The 18,368-nt window shown below is 42.4% G+C and overlaps 2 protein-coding genes across 3 annotated transcripts in view; one reads left to right on the top strand and one right to left on the bottom strand.

The window, feature by feature from the left end:
* Positions 1 to 18,368, top strand: part of LOC135115562 (E3 ubiquitin-protein ligase MARCHF6-like) — a 36,547-nt gene that overhangs the window by 11,153 nt on the left and 7,026 nt on the right. Inside the window, exons 1-12 of one of the 2 annotated variants that reach the window (XM_064032463.1) lie at positions 9,551 to 9,706; positions 10,832 to 11,002; positions 11,770 to 11,986; positions 12,571 to 12,712; positions 13,244 to 13,424; positions 13,723 to 13,938; positions 14,355 to 14,523; positions 15,496 to 15,634; positions 16,076 to 16,255; positions 16,736 to 16,887; positions 17,201 to 17,384; positions 17,625 to 17,952. In XM_064032463.1, coding sequence (XP_063888533.1) covers positions 9,682 to 9,706; positions 10,832 to 11,002; positions 11,770 to 11,986; positions 12,571 to 12,712; positions 13,244 to 13,424; positions 13,723 to 13,938; positions 14,355 to 14,523; positions 15,496 to 15,634; positions 16,076 to 16,255; positions 16,736 to 16,887; positions 17,201 to 17,384; positions 17,625 to 17,952 — 2,104 coding nt within the window. In that variant the 5' untranslated portion in view covers positions 9,551 to 9,681. Of the gene's footprint in view, positions 1 to 9,550; positions 9,707 to 10,831; positions 11,003 to 11,769; positions 11,987 to 12,570; positions 12,713 to 13,243; positions 13,425 to 13,722; positions 13,939 to 14,354; positions 14,524 to 15,495; positions 15,635 to 16,075; positions 16,256 to 16,735; positions 16,888 to 17,200; positions 17,385 to 17,624; positions 17,953 to 18,368 lie in introns of those variants that run through there. The other variant, XM_064032462.1, reaches the window with a different exon arrangement.
* Positions 129 to 5,842, bottom strand: LOC135115571 (integrin beta-PS-like). Its single transcript, XM_064032486.1, has 7 exons — positions 5,692 to 5,842; positions 3,973 to 4,196; positions 3,377 to 3,551; positions 3,155 to 3,261; positions 2,729 to 2,858; positions 2,069 to 2,203; positions 129 to 1,925 (listed from the first exon to the last, which is right to left on the bottom strand). The coding sequence occupies exons 2-7, from the start codon at positions 4,183 to 4,185 to the stop codon at positions 1,828 to 1,830; spliced, it is 858 nt and encodes a 285-aa protein (XP_063888556.1). The 5' UTR covers positions 4,186 to 4,196; positions 5,692 to 5,842; the 3' UTR covers positions 129 to 1,827.

Below are 18,368 nucleotides of genomic sequence, written 5' to 3'. Positions count from 1 at the left end.
GGTAGGAATGATGTCATCCATTTGGCTGTGTGGAGTGGGAGCCTGTTAATGTATTGTGTTTGCAATGCTACACACTTACTTAGATCAGATAAATAGATAGATCAAATAGGATTAACATCATACGTTAATGAATTTCAATCTTTATTTAATTAAAACTAGGTACATCAGCTTATTCCCAATATTCAACATTACATAATTTTCATTTCATTTGCAAAATAGAATAAACTTCAATATTCTCTTGAGATTTCAACAATTATCACTCTACATCAGGCATTCAGCACCAACTAACATGAAACCCTTTTCTGTCTCACCACAATATTACACAAGAATGTAATAAATCCCATAATAATAAACACATGTATAAAGTCCTCCTGTCTATATAACATCACCAATAAAAGCAGTGACAGACTGCACAGCAAACTTAAGCTTTACTTATGAACAGTAATCTGGTGAGCTGAGGTGTCTCTCTGGTCTGGGCCTCTCTAGTCCTGAGATTGTCAGTGAGATCTAATGGCTCTCTCACTTTCCCAGTGCCTGTCTGTGTGCCCTTAAACAGTATTCCCACTTAAGTGTAACTTCTCCTCTAAATGATTATCATTACCATTACAGTTTATTTATGCAACACTATCATATGTGACCCATTTCCTTATGACCCACATAATCTATTGCTTTAGTGAAGTACAGTGCAGAGGAACTAATGCCATGAGAAAAGAGGCAGTAGAAAAATTAGCTGGACATCCTATGGAGTGTCTCCTTTCCTGCTGCTGTTGTGTCCGTGAACATATGAGTATTTATTTTCTCCCATGACAGGCTCCACTTTAAGATTAGTAAAGCTTTATAAACTAACTGTAATTAATTAGTGCTTACAATATAAATCCTGTAATTCTCTAAAAAATTATATGGATTATACATCAACATACAGAATGACTACAATAAAACTTACTGAAGCACCTTGGGTAACTAAAAATAAACTAAAGATATGGATATAATCATATGATTTCACCCTTCACTCCAAGTGTTGACAGCTTTCAGTGATGTTTGTACACAAACCTGCTTTCCTACCTGTGTTTGATTTCTTTGATAAAGTCTTTTCTGTGACCAGTGTCTTCTAGGATCCCTAAAGACAAGGTTTTTAGTGATACTCAAACACTCAAAGAGCTCATAGGTGAGAAAAGATCGGAAGATTCCCTGTATACAATAATTACTCTTCCCTTAACTTGATGGAGCCATTCACCTACCCTGGTATATATTATCATAACACACCATAAGACATAACATATCCACCTGGACTTTCATATCACTGTGCATTACCTGATGGGTGAAAAGTAGTGCACAGGTAACAGGTGTGAGGCTGGGATGTGGCCCTGACACAGCCACCACAGCCACACTCATTCAAACAAATGCAGTATGGAAAGACAGTACACAGTGAAAGTACATATACACACAATTTTTGATAATCCTTTTGACTTTTTCTTTAGGGACTGGAACCTCAGTAGAACTTATTGTTCTTTCTTTTTGTTGCCTTAGGCCAGCACCCTTTTCTTTTTCTTTTTAATGTAGGAGGGACAATGGCCAAGGACAACAAAAATCCAATAAAAAAAAAGGCCCACTTAGATGCCAGTCTCAGAAAAGGGACTTACATAAAACACACACACACACATACACCTGGTTGGCACCTGTCAGAAAAATGGACCAGCACAGCCATGTTATATCACCTTGTTTCTACATTATTTTGTACCAGGTTCTTCATCACTAAGGTTTCTCGATGCTAAAAATACACTACAACATACCAAGGCACTTGACACTCAAAAGGTTACATTATCAGATCTACCTGATGAGTGGGATAAGGGAGAGGAGTGCCATTACTACACTAACAGAGGAGGATGCAGAGTGAGATAGAGATGTCTGGTGCAATATTTCTGTTCCTGAAAGTGGGAAACAAGAGTTAACCCTTTCACTGCTAGACAACTATTTTCCTTCATCCACTTGTAGTTTTTAGATACATTTATAGTTTTTAGACACATTGCTCCTAAAATAGTCATAAGATTAGTGCAGAAAAAGAGCTTACCTTTGGGTGGGGGACACTGTAGGGTGCTTAAGACATACACCAATGGATGGCGGTTTTCATCAAAGCGATACACAAACGTGAAGCGACAGTCATTTTCATCAAAGTAGGAGCACAGCTTATCCCCTTCCTCCTCAACTGTGGATATTTAAAGTCAAGTTAAAATTGTACACATCCTATCCCCTACTTCCTTAATTGTTGATATCACTGGTCAAGTTAAGATTGCAAGTCTTTTCAACCAGCCAGTGACAAGTACTGAAAGCATGTGAGGAGAAAACACACACACACACACACACACACACACACACAGATAGATATTTTTGTGACCACATAAATCATAAAGTGAATTTATGGTTTTATGTGGTGTAATGGAAATTTATTGCTAAAATATTCACAGTAATAATATAACCATTAGACAAGGGTTGAAAGTTATGCTGCTCTCAGTTACAATTTGGAAGCTTCAGGTTATATGGAAATCAGTGAGACTCATACTCCATACATTATAATCCATCTAATCTCTCTGATCTTCCCTCACTCCACTACTTTTTTCCTTCCTTTTTTTCCTTTCCTCCTTCCTTCCTTCTCTCATTCATTCTTTCATTTGCAAGCCACTCTTATGAAGGCAGCACACACAAATCAACATATCCTGCTTGGGAGACTCACCCAAGTTGCTGACTACTGTGGCATTGAACATGGTGCAGTGGGTCATGCACTGCTCATCTGTATATTTCCCTGTCCGGAACACCTGGCACTGCACACACTCTTTGTAGGAGGCACAATGCCCTTTGCAGGTCTGGAGATGAATGCAAAGATTACTAACCTTCAAACCAGAGGAATTCAACCTTTGTGGAAAGCTTTTAAGAAATCTAAAGAGGAAAGATATAAGATACCTGCAGTTAAAAGTAAATAAATAAAAAGTGGTTTCTTTGTACAGTACAGATCTTGTGAAAATGAGACACTTACAAAGCTTAGGAAAGAGAAGAATCAATAAGTTGTGTACTAAAAAACAAGAAAAACAAGGTAAAGGATCAATAATGATCCTTTAAGGATGTGAGAGCTAAAAGAAATTGAAAATCTGGCTTTACTCACAGGGCAATCCTCACAATACCTGCCACTGTACCTTCCATCTTGAGACTCATAACATTTGCACTGGTTGCACTCACAAGCTCCATGACCTGAACACTCCACTCCACTTTCTGAGGATAAGAAGAGAAAAATGTTGGATAAGTGGCTGCAGACCAATGCAATGTGAAATTTGTCATCCCTCTATCTTATTTCACCATGAATTGCTGTTTCTCCTCTGTGACTCACCCGGGTTGAAGCAGTTCTCCTTGCTCTGCTCACACATGCAGTCATGTCCAGTCCATCCTGGGTTGCATACACACTTGTTACACACACATGTGCCATGGGCCGGGCCACCACAAAGCTGTCCATTGAAGCGGTCACACAGAAAGTTGGTACACTCACAGAAAGGACCACTGACTCTCTGTGTGCCAGTAATGGGGTCAGAGATTATTAGGGATACATACACAAATATCTATTTGTTCTGTGACATGCTTCAAATATGTTTGTTTCTTGACTGAGATGTATTTAGTGGCCTCTTGTTCTTCTGCCCAGTTCTTGTATAAGCAAAATTACACCTTCAGCTTGAAGCTGCATACCAAGTATTCAAATGCAGCAATGTTGTAAAAAATGCATTGAAGGAAAATAATAGAGACTGTGACCAGCATTCAGACAAAAGAAGGAAATGTGCATGTCAGTATACCACCCTATATAAATTTTTTATTACACTTACAATAGTTACATATCTCCAAAAGATATTTCAGAAATAGTGGCATTGGATGAGCCTGAGAGAGAAACAACTCTCACAAATCAAGAGAGAGACAACTCTTACAAGAACCACTCACTTCATCATAGTTCTCTCGTTCATTGCAGGTGCAATGGCCACAAACACAGACACCTCTACCACTACAAGCAGGCTCACTTCTGTTTGCATAGCAACTGGTGGTGTCAGGAGAGCAATCTGGTATACTCCATTCTGACAAAGCCTGAGCCAGACCACACACCACTGCTGCTGCTGTAAGCCACACAGTCACACGGGTCATCCTTGGGCACAGCATCAGACCAGCACCTGTACAATGCACAGGGTGAGGTACTCACTCACATGACAGCTGCCAGATGACAAATCACGTGACATCACTCAAGCAAAATAGTAAAATTGATGCATAAATAATCACCTTGATTTAAACGATAGCATTTATTACTGTATAACTGTAATAAATCTAATTATTTAAAGTAATTCAATTTAAATGGCAACCTTGATTAACCCTTTCCACCAGGGGCATATGGAACTGAGAGTGTGAATGATGTGTGTGTGTAAGTGTGTGTGTGAATGTCTGGGGCATCCTGTTTGAGATTCTCAGCCTGGTATGTAGATGGGCAGAATGATGACTTAAAGAAAGCTGATAGAATTTATGACATTGTTTAGAAATTCTTTAGAGGAAAGTATAAAGACACAAGACTTATGTTTTGAGATATGAGCTGTACAATTTTCACTAATTATCCAAAAAGTTAAGTACCTCTATATTTTTTTTACATTACACATATAAAAATATTTCTTCATATCCAGTAATAATTGTTCTGACTAGCTAACTAGCTTAACGTAACCCAACCTAACCTAAACTTTAAAAACTGCTATCAGCATTATAAACAATTTGTGGTGGGTATATAATGGGGTTCAAATTACTCATAATGAGAAGCTGTCTGATGAAAAGGGTAAGAAAAGTTATATTGAGACTGATGAAAGAGTAAAATACAAGAAAAAAAAAATCGGGGTAAATATTCACACCAATCTCACCCCATAAAACAAATGTAAAAAAAAAAAAAAAAAAGCATTCATCTGCTAACCCTCTAAGTATTTCCCAACTTATATATGTGGCAGTTATTTTTTTTTTTTTTATACTATATACAAATACAAGTCAAAGTTTATGCTACGATTGCCTTTAGTAGTGATTGTGTAAGATAATTTTGGTCGAAATTCCATTACTTTCTGGTCACTTTATGAAGGGGGAAATCCAGACAAGTGAACTGAGAGAGAGAGAGAGAGAGAGAGAGAGAGAGAGAGAGAGAGAGAGAGAGAGAGAGAGAGTTTAGGAATAATCCTTACACTGTGTCACGAAACTACGAACACCAGAAGCAATGCGTGGTGTATATAAGCATTTACAATGAAGAGAGAGAGAGAGAGAGAGAGAGAGAGAGAGAGAGAGAGAGAGTTTAGGAATAATCCTTACACTGTGTCACGAAACTACGAACACCAGAAGCAATGCGTGGTGTTTATAAGCATTTACAATGAAGTGATAAAAAAAAAAATAAATAAATAAAAAAAATACATTTTGCAGTTTCCTGTTTCTTCGCAGTTCAATGATTGGATGTGGCTGCAGAAGTAAAGATGTCTCAGAGCGATTGGTAATTAAGGGAAAGTATACTAAATGGCAGTCAGAGTTAACGCACGGCTCATGTCTCATCACATCACCGTCATAAGCTACAAGGGCGGAAGACTGCTCGCTCACCATCTCCCCATGTACCCTTAAGAGGCAGTCTGATTGGGATAACTCTATATGACTTACTATTCAACCTCAGGATCGAAATAAGCACAGATAGTGGATGACAGTGGGAACCAAGGATTCTACGTTCCTTGGTGCAAGCTTCTAATAGTATCAAGCAACATGAATATCAAGCAGCAAGAGATATAATTCTCTCTCTCAAATGCACTACAGAGTACGGACCAAGGAGGAGAGACTCATCCTTGAGATTAACCGCGCCTCAAACCATGTGGAGTGAATTTCAAGTGCATTGCTATTGTTCTGTCACGGTTTCAGCTCAAACCTCAGAGAGTTCTATCCCTCATCTGAGCAGTCAGTGAAGAACTCAAGAATCGGCGACTAACCCATTCAACCTTCGTTACTCCGAGAGAGAGAGACAGAGAGAGAGAGAGAGAAAATTAATCATATCCTCTCCAATACACTTCGTTTTCGGTGTCTTCCTCGGTGACACCCTTTACAAACATACCTTCTTTCACTGACTTTGTAAACCTTCTCCAATGTTTTTTTTTTTATTTTTTCCTCCTGTGCCTTCCTCATATTCACACCCATTACAAGCTTATCTCCATTAATCTATAAGTTCTTCCTTTCTTTCTCTTGCTGGGTAGATCCATCTCCAGTATCCTTCTCCGCACACGCTCTTCACATCTCTTCCTGACACGCCCACACCACCTTATTCTCATTACAAGCTTGTCCTCTCACTACAGCCATTGTTCTGTCAGGTCTTCCTGTCCTTCTTCTTTCCTGTAGGAAGAGCAGTAAGGAAGGAAGAGAAGATTGGAAAGATTATAGGAAAAAAAGGGAGAAAGAGCTATATCTATTTTATTTTAATTGCACAATGTATACATGAGAGTAATAAATACAAAAGATAATACATAAAATACACGGTGTGACCGCGCTACACGCTCACCGCTGGAGGAAGTCTTCTTGTGGCCCGTCCCACGGATGCTACATATTATGTGGCACTTCACTTCTCGCCATGCACGTCACTGCCCACTGTTCAATTAAATAAGTAAAAAAAACTCACCTGCAACTAGTCATCCTTTAGTACCTGTATATGGCCCGACATGTTTCTGGGACTGCCTGGCATATCAGACGGGTCATCATCTCTTAATTTTTCTTAATTACGAAGGTATCAGAGATGCGGGCTTTATTTTATCCTCAGGCCAGTGGAAGCTCCGGCTTTTGCCGGGGAGGCACCCTCCCTTTTACCTTGGTGTCCTGTCTTGCTTCAGGTCCCCGGGAATACAATTACGGAACGGCGGTCGGGAGTACATCTACGGAACGGCGCTGGGGAATGCAATTACAGAACGGTGATCGGGAATACAACTACGGAACTTCACTCGGGAATACAATTGCGGAACGGCGCTCGGAAATACAATTACGGAACGGCGTTCGGGAATACACTTACGGAACAGCGCTCGGGAAAACAATTACGGAACGGCGTTCGGGAATACAATTACGGAACGGCGCTCGGGGAATACAGTTACAGAACGGAGCTCGGGAATACAATTAAGGAACGGCGTTCAGGGAACACAAATACGGAATGGCGTTCGGTAATACAGTTACGGAACGACGCTCGGGAATACTATTACGGAACGTCGCGTGCTCGAGAGAGAGAGAGAGAGAGAGAGAGAGAGAGAGAGAGAGAGAGAGAGAGAGAGAGAGAGAGAGAGAGAATTTTTATTTAATGCTTTTATCTACAAAAAAAGAAAAAAATACAATATAATTTGTGAAAAAGACTGTTGATCCCTGATGGACAGTCTTATCAGGATGATGTTTGAATACATAAATAAATTAAATGTAAATGCAGGAACTTTATCCTGCTGTCATAGTACCAGAGGTATTTCTTATGAGGATTAAACTTGTTACCCCCTTTGCAAGGCATGGAGGCATCAGCTGCAGCGTGGATAGCTTTCGTCTGAGGAAGGGAGGGTGTATGAGGCATACCAGGTGTTTAAGTGGTTTGTGAATTTCAACCAGTCTCCTTTCCGTGTCAGCCACCTCTTCCTTGTGGCGTTGGGGAGGTGTGTGGACCTCGGGAGATGTATGTCATACTCCTGTGCCCAGTGATCACTTAGGAGTTCTGGTATGCCGTGAACGTTTTGGATACAGTCATTGCCATTCACTGTAAGGGTGAGATCAAGCCTCCCACCCCCAGTATGAGTTGGGGTCGCCGCGCCATGCAGGTGTAGTTCCTCGAAGTCCTCCATCATTTGAACTAGATGACATCCTCGTAGGTTGCTTCTACCTTCGTCCCAGGGCTCCAAGAGTGGATGATGAGCGTTAAAGTCCCCACTAAGGACGAGAAATCCACCACCATTGTGCGTCACTGTGGGCAACAGATCAAGGTTGGATCTTTGCAGTATACATTACACACGTCCACGCTGACGGAGGAGTCAACGTGTACCGTTACGCAGAGCGAGTCCACCTGTTCTCCGAGGCGTGGTGGTGGCTGAGTAAGGGTGACTGGGATGTCCCGTCTGACCAAGGTTAGAAGCCCCCGACACCTACCTTGCTGGTAGGGTTGTTGGAAAACTTGATAGTTTCCAAACCTCAGAGATGAGGCGTTACTGAGGAGGGTCTCTTGAAGGAGTACAATGGTTGTATTGTTGGCGTGGATGTACTGTAATAGTGTGGCCGCCTTGCTCACCACACCATGAATATTCCATTGTATTACTTTCAGCAACATACTGTTGATTGTGCTTGGCGCTGTGTGTCGGTTTGGTGGTGTTTGGGCTTGATGGGGCGGTGAGTGACAGGTGGAAAGGTCTGGATGTGGGGTGATGTAGTTGGCGGGTCGGGGGGAGAGGGCAGCATCTCGGTGCGACTCCTCTGACAGGCGCGGCTGGGTGTAGCCAGCCCGGCTTGCGCTGGCTGGCCCGGGTGAATCAACGCGGGGAGGATAGGTTGTGTGGTCCGCTGGATCTGACAGGTCAAACTGAGAGAGAGAGAGAGAGAGAGAGTATTTTACTGTCACTTTATCATGGTTATGCCATCATAAAGTGCCAGGGCACATCTTGTCTGTAATCAAGGCTGGTGGTGCCTCGTCGCAGGGTTTGATGTCATGAAGAACCAGTGCTTGGTGTCCTCTCTGCCTGGTTCTGTTGCCGTACAAGTGTCGCAAGCCAGATGCCACAACACATCAAGTGCCAGCTGACTCCAGTGTAATGTCTAGTCTAGGATGAATGATTGGCCAAAAAATAAGTTTAAGGTGCGAAAGGAATGCGTCATAAAATGCCCGTTCCCGAGGCTCTTGCGAAGAACTGAAGATGTCTCGAATATCTACGATTCCATTGTTGCAGTTCTAATGGCAGGACAGCGTCTTGTAGCTTTCGTTTCCTCCTCACTCTCTCCAGTAACCCAAGAGAATGTTCACGTCGCACCACCACCCTTCCTATGCTCCAAGTTACCTGTGTGTGTGTGTGTGTGTGTGTGTGTGTGTGTGTGTGTTATAATTCTCTCTCTCTCTCTCCTCCTACTACTACTACTACTACAGGAAAATTAACAACTTTTTTTCATGTATTAATACTTTAGTAAGTTAAGTGAGCAAAGAGAGAGAGAGAGAGAGAGAGAGAGAGAGAGAGAGAGAGAGAGAGAGAGAGAGAGAGAGAGAGAGAGAGAGAGAGAGAGAGAGAGAGAGAGAGAGAGAGAGAGAGAGAGAGAGAGAGAGAAAAAAAAAATTATATTGATGTCCAGCCTAATAAATGACCAAGGACAATGTCATGTCAGGTCAGGTCAGGGTGGTTCACAGTAAACAAACTCAGCTGACACCCAATTCGGAGTTGCCAAATGTAATATTCTTCCATTATTTCACCCTCAATTCCTCAGATACAACCCATCACATCAGCACCACGCTGCATATACAAACAATTGCATATAAACACTACTAATACAGAGGCACTAGATGTAATAAACATGCCCTTAAGCTGATACTGGGGTAGAGATAGGAGGTAATAGCTGGATTAGGAGCACAGAGGTGGCCGATGTTCACTTGTTTGTTGTGTGTTGACGAAAATGGAGGAGGACTCACAGAACCAAGGTACGGCTTTAATATGCCCTCACAAGCCACCCTAGCACACGTACATAGAGTGTAGGGATGACTAAGCATGATGGGTAACTTAGGGTTTAGAAGAGGGGCTGACCTGACCCGTACCTCGTATACTTCAACCACATCCCAGACCTCACCTGCTTACTTGCTACTCATTAATTTTGTGGTATTAGGAGGGTTTGGTATGTGAATTAGTCTTGTTTCAGTCTAGTACGTGTATCGTTTTAGTTTACATTTTTTTTTATTTGGTTTCCTGTTTATGTGTTCTTATAGTTCTTAGCTTGGACTTGTGCTACGTGTTCACCTGCTTACCTGCTGCTCATTAATGTTGTGGTATTAAGAGGGTTTTATGTGTAATTACTCTTGGTTCAGTCTAGTACGTGTGTCTTTTTTTATTTTCCCGTTGTATGAATGGTTTGCTTTCTTGTTATGCGTGTTATTATGTCTCATCTGCTCGCCTGTTCATCTGCTTACCTGCTACTCATTGATGTGCTGGTATTGTGCTGGCTTATCAGCTCACATATTGAGGATTGCCAAATGAAATGTTAGTGACAAGTGACTGTAACAAAAAAAAAAAAAATACCAGACGACCAATTCAGGAGTTTCGCTGCTGAGGTGGAGGGAGTGATGAAAAAATAAGGGTGATTTCAGTAGTTTACAAAAAAGTACAAAAATATAAATAAGCTAAGCTTATTTATATTTTTGTACTTGCTTTTCAGCAAGTACCAGGATGAATGCTTCTATTGAAATGCATGTAGTAATATGTGAATGAATCATGAACAGACCATGACTTGAATGTGACCATCCCTGTAATGTGCATGGAGGGATGATCCTACCTAACTACCCCCCCCCCCCCACATAGTCTGGATGGGGATCAGGAGAGGGGGGGAACAATGCCTGTTTTAACCTAACAGGAGACAAGGGAACCCAGGAGTGCAAATGGTTGTGAGTTGGCAAATGGTTGTGGGTGGAGAAAGGCACTTGGATTAACACAGCAGATAGAAGTGGGGAGGTCTGCCCTGGGTGCAAGCTGGAGCCAGAAAGAGTGCCAGAGACACACAATCCCTTGTCCTTTCCTCTTTCTCTTCCTCCGCCTGACTTATGTTCTCATTGCAGATATTTGCCGGGTGTGTCGGTGTGAGGGGAGCAGCGACCGGCCCCTCTTCCACCCTTGTATATGTACGGGTAGTATCAAATTCATCCACCAGGACTGTCTGGTGCAGTGGCTTAGGTATTCCCGCAAGGAGTACTGCGAACTATGTAAACACCGCTTCCACTTCACCCCAAGTAAGTTGACCACTGCACATTGTGTCTTGGGTGAATACCTTAGTGTTACTGTATTATCATTCCCTTATAATCAGAAGTGAAATGTTCAAAGATTTAACACTAATGCGCTTGTATATATCACATATGTTTTCACGTAAATAATAAATCACTGAACATTTCACTTCTGATGATAAAGGAACAATAATATAGGCCACATACATAAATAGAAAGAATGCTGTTCTGTCATTAGTATCCTAAAATCCTAAAATGAGACTTAGATTAGGACTTTTATCAATACAAAACCTGATATCCTGGAATACTTAAAGGTGATCCTATATCTCCATCTGGATAAAACACTTTGCAAGAAGAGTTACAAAACTTCCCAGTATTAGAATGAACTGGATACATTCACATTTAAAGGGTGCTGTTGTGTTGGTAGTATTAAAGAATGAGATTTAGATTTGGACTCTTAAGACAAAATCTGATGCTTTGAATGGATGATCAGTCTGGAGAGAATCATGAACCATCACAATATTAGAATGAACTGGATATATTCATATTTAAACTTTTCTACAAATTTAGGTGATTTAGCATAACATTAAATCATCCCAAGGCATTTTCATTCTGCTAAACACATCTTGACACATAAATTTACATGAAGTGGCATAACATAGCTCACACCAAGGCATTTTCATTCTTCTAAATACTTCATAACACATAAATAAATCAGCTGCAGAGTGACATGTACACAGCAGAGTCTAACTGATGCAACGTCTGTCTCTCCTCAGTCTACTCACCCGACATGCCAAAGAGGCTTCCCATCGCAGATATTCTCTCCGGCCTGGCGCGCAGCATGGGCACGGCAGTCAGGTACTGGTTCCACTACACACTGGTGGCTGTGGCCTGGCTGGTGGTGGTGCCTCTCACTGCCTGCAGGATATACCGCTGTCTCTTCACTGGCTCCGTGTCCTCAGTCCTCACCCTCCCATTGGATATGTTGTCTACGTAAGTGTACAGCCATGCATGTTTGTCTTTTTGTGTTTCTGTATAACTGAACATGGCCAAGGAACAGACTCATTATGAAGAGCAGAGGTAAGCCAGTTTATGCTGTTGGGCTTTGCTGTGGATGTGTGTCCAGCTGTGTTCTGGTTATGCTCTTGAGGTGCAATGCAGGATATCAATTTATATATCTGCAGGATTGAGTCAAGCTTATTGTGTGCTATTTTTGTGCATGTATATATGTATGTTTCTATGTGTGCCTTTAAGCTTTGGCCATGGTTACATAAATTACCCCAGTATCATGTAACAGGATTAATTTAATGATACAGTATACTTATATCATATTTTTACATAAGAACATAAAATAAGGGAAGCTGCAAGAAGCCATCATGGCTAAACATGGTACTCGTTCTATGAAACATCTATTTCTACCTATCATCCTCATTCATAAATTTGTTTAATCTTTTAAACTTTCCTAATGACTCAACACTAACAATCTGATTAAATTTTGTATGGCTTTTATGCACATCTTTAAGCTTCATCCATGGTTACACATCATCTCAACCTCACTCTGCTGTCCTTGCCTACAGGGACAACCTGGTCTCCGACATCTTCCATGGGTGTTTTGTGGTGACATGCACACTCAGCGCCTTCATCAGTCTGGTATGGCTGAGGGAACAGATCCTACACGGTGGAGGGCCGGACTGGCTGGACCAAGACATACAGCATGAGGTGGGTGGAGCTGCACTGTCCATCAGATCTGGGCCCTTCTTGCCTTGCTGGAGGAAGGGACAGTTGTAAAGAGAAGAGATAGGATTACCATGTAAAGGGACAAAAGAGCACCATAGAAAGAAGTGCAAGAAGGAATTATAAAGAGGAAAACAAGAGAATCACACTGGGAAGGGTACCTCAAGTGAAGGGGGGAAAGGGCAATATAAAAAATCATGTCTAGAACAGCAAGAAGGAATTGTAAAGAAGAAAACAAGAGAGAGAGAGAGAGAGAGAGAATGTGTGTTGTGTGGGTTTCTGGGTCACCCTCCGTGGACTGCCAGCATGGTTTATAGATAGATGATAATAAGGTAACATTTATGATAATGTTATTGGGTGTGGTTGATGATAGTGTTTATATGGAACTGTAAATGATTAATGTGAAACTCTCTCTCTCTCTCTCTCTCTCTCTCTCTCTCTCTCTCTCTCTCTCTCTCTCTCTCTCTCTCTCTCTCTCTCTCTCTCTCTCTCTCTCTCTCTCTCTTCTCCATGCAGCATGAGCCTCCAGGAAACTTTGGGTTGCTGAATGGGGGCAATGCTGCTGGTGCCATTCAGCCAGCCAATGAAAATGCTCCACCACCCATCGAAGGACCCAATGACAACGTGGAGATCATGGAGGACCACGCACCGCACCAGGAAGTTCCTCCACTGCCCGCCAACCAGAACATTGCAGAAGGTGACCAGCAACATGCCTGTCGCTGTCAAATATTGCCCTTACTACATCACTTACTCATAGAGGGACGTGTGCCTGGGTTCTTGGGTTGTATGGTGGCCCATGAGTCTCCCAAGAACTAGAGATAATGACTTAGGCAATTTAGTTGATTATAAAGCAGCAGTGGTAAACCAGTGTGTGCTGTTGGGCTGTGGAAGTATGTAACCAGCTGTGCTATGCCTAACCTCCTGGGATGTAGCATGGTAAGCCACAAGACTGTCCCTTTCTACCACTGGGTTGAGAGTGTGAATGTTCTTTATAGGGGATGGTGGGGAGCTGCTGCACGAGGGACTACCAGGGAACAACAACTTGGACCCGGGAGCAGCAGCAGATGACCTCAATTGGAACCCTATTGAGTGGGATCGAGGGGCCGACGAGCTGACGTGGGAACGCTTGTTGGGTTTGGACGGGTCCCTGGTGTTTTTGGAGCATGTGTTCTGGGTGGTTTCTCTCAACACCCTGTTCATTCTTGTATTTGGTGAGTCTTCCTTGCCCTGGTTCTCTATGTTGTGTTTGTGTGTGTCTGTTTTTATTTGTATTTCTATCCATTGTCTTGTGGATGTCTGTTTGTTCGACTTGTGTTTCGATTCCATGTCTTATATTTGGTGAGCCTTAGTATTTGCCTTAGTTCTCTGTGTAGTGTTTGTATGTGTGTCTCTTTTACTTGTGTTTCTGATTATATCCAAGTAAGATCTTTATTCACTTTTGCATCTTTTCTGATCTTTCTTCTTTATTGGAATTGGACCTTTTTTTCTCTGTCTTCTGTGTTTGTCTTCTTTTCTTGTTCTAGGATTTCATGCTTATATTTAAATAAGATCTTCATTCACTTCAGTTTTTCTGATCTTTGTTATTTGAAGTGCATTAATTGTTTCTTTTTTTATCTGTATTCCTCAGCCTTCTGTCCATACCACATTGGACACTTCATGATAGTTGGCTTCCAGTTGAAAGGGTGGGTGTCTGCCTCTCACTTTGAGGGCCTCCTGACAGCACTGTGTGGCTACTGTATGGTGGGGCTGTGTCTGGTGCTGCTCCACACCCTCGCGGCCATCTCCAGGTTAAACAGGTGAGTGGCAGTCAGTATTTACCAGACACCTCATTATTTACACTGCTAGAGGGACTTCTCCATCTCCAGGCTAGACAGGTGTGAGGCTGTCAGTATTTACCAGACATCTCACTATTTACAATGGTTTGCTGTCAGTATCCTTACCAGACACCTCATTATTTACCTCATTACTTGCCTCAGTGACTTCTTTTGGGTTATTTTTTTCAGTGTTTCTTGTGATACTTGTTCTGTGATATATATATATATATATATATATATATATATATATATATATATATATATATATATATATATATATATATATATATATATATATATATCAGTTAACTCCTGTGAAGTAGTGATAAAGTTCTTCAGTAGCATTGAAAGTTGTTTTTTTTTCAGTTGAATGAATGACTGTCTATCTATGTACCAGGCTGGCAGTCCCACATAGGGTGGCGTAAGCAAAGCACCACACACACACACACACACACACACACACACACACACACACACACACACACACACACACACACACACACACACACACACACACACACACACACACACACACACACACACACACACACACCATTCACACTCTTAACCCCATTTGCCCATGATGGAAAGGGACAGTCTCATGGATCACTCTACTCTACACTACCAAAACAACTTAATTGTGGGAAGTTTGTTTCATTCATAGAACTGAATGAAACACACACTTCACATAGTTAACACTTCACACAGTTAAGTTTTTTAGACATAATACCTTTCCACAAGGGGCTGATGGGGCTAAGAATGTGAATGATGAGTGTGTGAATGTGTGGGATTGCTGGCCTGGTACATAGACTGATAGATGTAATGCCAGATGTGCTTAAGTTAAGGGGTGTACCATGTTAGTGATCAAGATAGATATACTTAATGCCAGACACACCAAACTTAAGGGATGTACTGTGTTGATCTGTGAGGAGTGACCCATGCTGTGTGTTGCAGGCCAAAGCGAGCGCTGGGACTGTGCTACGTGGTAGTGAAGGTTGCCCTGCTTAGCGTGGTGGAGATAGGGGTGTTCCCGCTCATTGGGGGCTGGTGGCTAGACATTTGCTCCCTCTCCCTTTTTGATGCCACTCTCAAGGTAAAGTTCTTTTCTTGAAGTTTGGTAAATAGATATAATATTCCTCATGTTATGAATTCTGTTCTGCTCCCTCTCTCATGATCCTTTTCTCCAAGCTAATATGAATATATGTAATGTTCCTTGTGATGACATGCCATTAATCTGTTGTGTATTATGAAATCACCAGATGTCATACAATGATGCACATTCTTCCAACACACTATTTTCTGCACATCTACAGCCTCATTCTTAATATATATCTTAACAGTCCTTTAGCCTTGACATAGAATAGAAGCTGTGTACACATTGTAATTTACCACGAGCAGATGAAAGCCTTGTGACAGTAATATGTATGTGGTGTGGGCACTAGACCTTGACACAGGCTGTCAACGCATTCTCATTTCCCCGAACAATTAAAAGCATTGTAATTGTCATTGTGTATTGTGTTTGGTGTGTGGACAGGACCGTGAGGTGAGCTTCAAGGCAGCTCCGGGCACCTCCATGTTCATCCACTGGCTGGTTGGGATGGTGTACGTGTTCTACTTTGCCTCTTTCATCCTGTTGCTGCGGGAGGTGCTGCGGCCTGGGGTCCTCTGGTTCCTGCGCAATCTGAATGACCCAGACTTCAACCCTGTGCAGGAGGTGAGGTCTTGCAGACACCTGAGCATCACAGGCTTGGTCATATTGCTGTTGCTGGTGACCAGGGTATTGTATATTTAGAAGTGCTTATGAAAGAATGACCTCACTGAGTTAAAGAGACAGGAATGCTGGTGTTGAGTGGATGTATAGTGGGTTAGCTGTCTGCTGTACTGTACATGCCTCACATAATAGTGAAGGATATAGGGTCATAGAACATGTGTAGATATTCTTACCTAATACCAGTCTTGAGTAATATAAGCAAGTAATGACACTTATGTTGGCTTTACACTCAAGTACTTGTGTACATTGTGTGTGTGTCATTAGGGAGCTTCGAAAGAAGATTAGACAAATTTATGAGCGAGGATGATAGTGGAGTGGAAATACAAGTAGGCAAGTACATTTATACTGGGACTTCCACATGGCTTCTTGCAGCTTCCTTTATTTGTTTATGTTCTTATGTGTGTGTATGTTTGTGTGTTGCAGATGATTCACCTACCCATCGTGCGGCACACGCGTCGCTTCCTGGCCTCCATGGTGATCTTTGGGTGCACAGTACTGCTCATGCTGTGGCTGCCCATCAAGATCATCCATGCCTACTGGCCCTCCTTCCTTCCCTACCACATCACTCTCTCCAGGTAGGTGTTGCACTATCCACTCTGGCCTTTCCTGGGTACTGGTGTTGGAGCACAAAATGGAATGCATCTAGAGTCATTCAGTTCATATTGAAGTGGGTTGTGCTGGAATATAACTTCAGGAAACATTTTGAAGGACTGAATAATATTGCAGGGATGGAAGTTAGGGAAAAGGTTTTGAAGGACTGAATGATATAACTGGGACTTTTATTTGTCACAATATTATCTGTATTCATCGCATTGCCTTTGCTCATCACATCATCATTATCTCTATCAATCACATCATTATCTCAGTCTATCTCACTTTCTCTAACAGTGACACGCCAGTAAGTGAGTTGTCACTGGAACTGCTGCTGCTCCAAGTTATACTGCCGGCACTGCTGGAGCAAGGCCACACAAGGGTCTGGCTCAAGCTGGTGGTGCGACACTGGTGTGTGGCTGTCTCCCACATCCTGGGCCTCAGATCCTACCTCCTGGGAGATGTCCCTCTTGATCCTCAGGTTGGTACTGCTATGGGAGCGTGTGGAGGTGCTGTGGGAGTGTAGAGGTGCTGTGAGTGAGTAGGGTGCTGTGGGGATTTAATGTGTGAGAGAGAGAGAGAGAGAGAGAGAGAGAGAGAGAGAGATCACTTACTTAACCATTTCACTGCTACATAGTTGTTTTAATAATCACCAAAAACCTTATCTTTAGACACTTATTTTATCATGGAAAACATTTACATGGTGCATTGTACTTTGCAGGGTGGTGTGGTGATAGGCGGTGACACAGGGACAGCTGGTGGGGATGCTGCTGCTGCTGGACCAAGAGCACCACCACAGGCTGAGGCAGAGGAGGAGCCAGCAGAGCCTATAGTGGAACCAGTAGTGGAGGAGGCGAGAGGAGCAGCTGCAGTTGTCGTTGCTGGTGGCGGCGGAGGTGGTGGTGGTGGTGGTGGTGGTGGTGGTGGTGGTGGTGGCGGTGGCGGTGGTGGCGGTGTTGCCATCATTGGTGCAGGGGCGGCGGCTGATGCATTGGCTGGTGGTCTTGGGGCAGCCCACCAGGCACTCCTGCAGCGGGATGGACCAACAGGTGGGTCTTAGAGGTCTAGTGAAGGCAGGGAGCAGGTGTGGACTGAGCAGTGTACCTTATGTTCCTTACCTGATGTTACTTTACTTTTGTGTTGTGTTTCAATGTTGCACGATCTTCAGGTGGGTCTTGGGGATCTAGTGAAGGCAAGGACCAAGTGTGGACTGAGCAGTGCACTTCATGTTTCTTTAATGTTGTGTTGTGTTTCTGTGTTGCATGATCTTTTTGCATCCCTGAATTTCTAAGTCATTTGTGAGTTCAAGGGAATGGCATTGAGTTGTACAAAATTTATTTAATTTGTATTATTTTCATATGCACTTACATTATCATATACAACTTTCAACAGTTTACACAACATTCTTTACATAGTAACAAAAGTTGCATAATATTGATCTATCTCTCTTCAAATAATGTATATT

The sequence above is a fragment of the Scylla paramamosain genome, chromosome 29 (assembly GCF_035594125.1).
Source record: "Scylla paramamosain isolate STU-SP2022 chromosome 29, ASM3559412v1, whole genome shotgun sequence".
Lineage (NCBI taxonomy): Eukaryota > Metazoa > Arthropoda > Malacostraca > Decapoda > Portunidae > Scylla > Scylla paramamosain.
The sequence above is the reverse complement of the archived record's forward strand: the minus strand, read 5'-3'. Positions and strand labels throughout refer to the sequence as shown.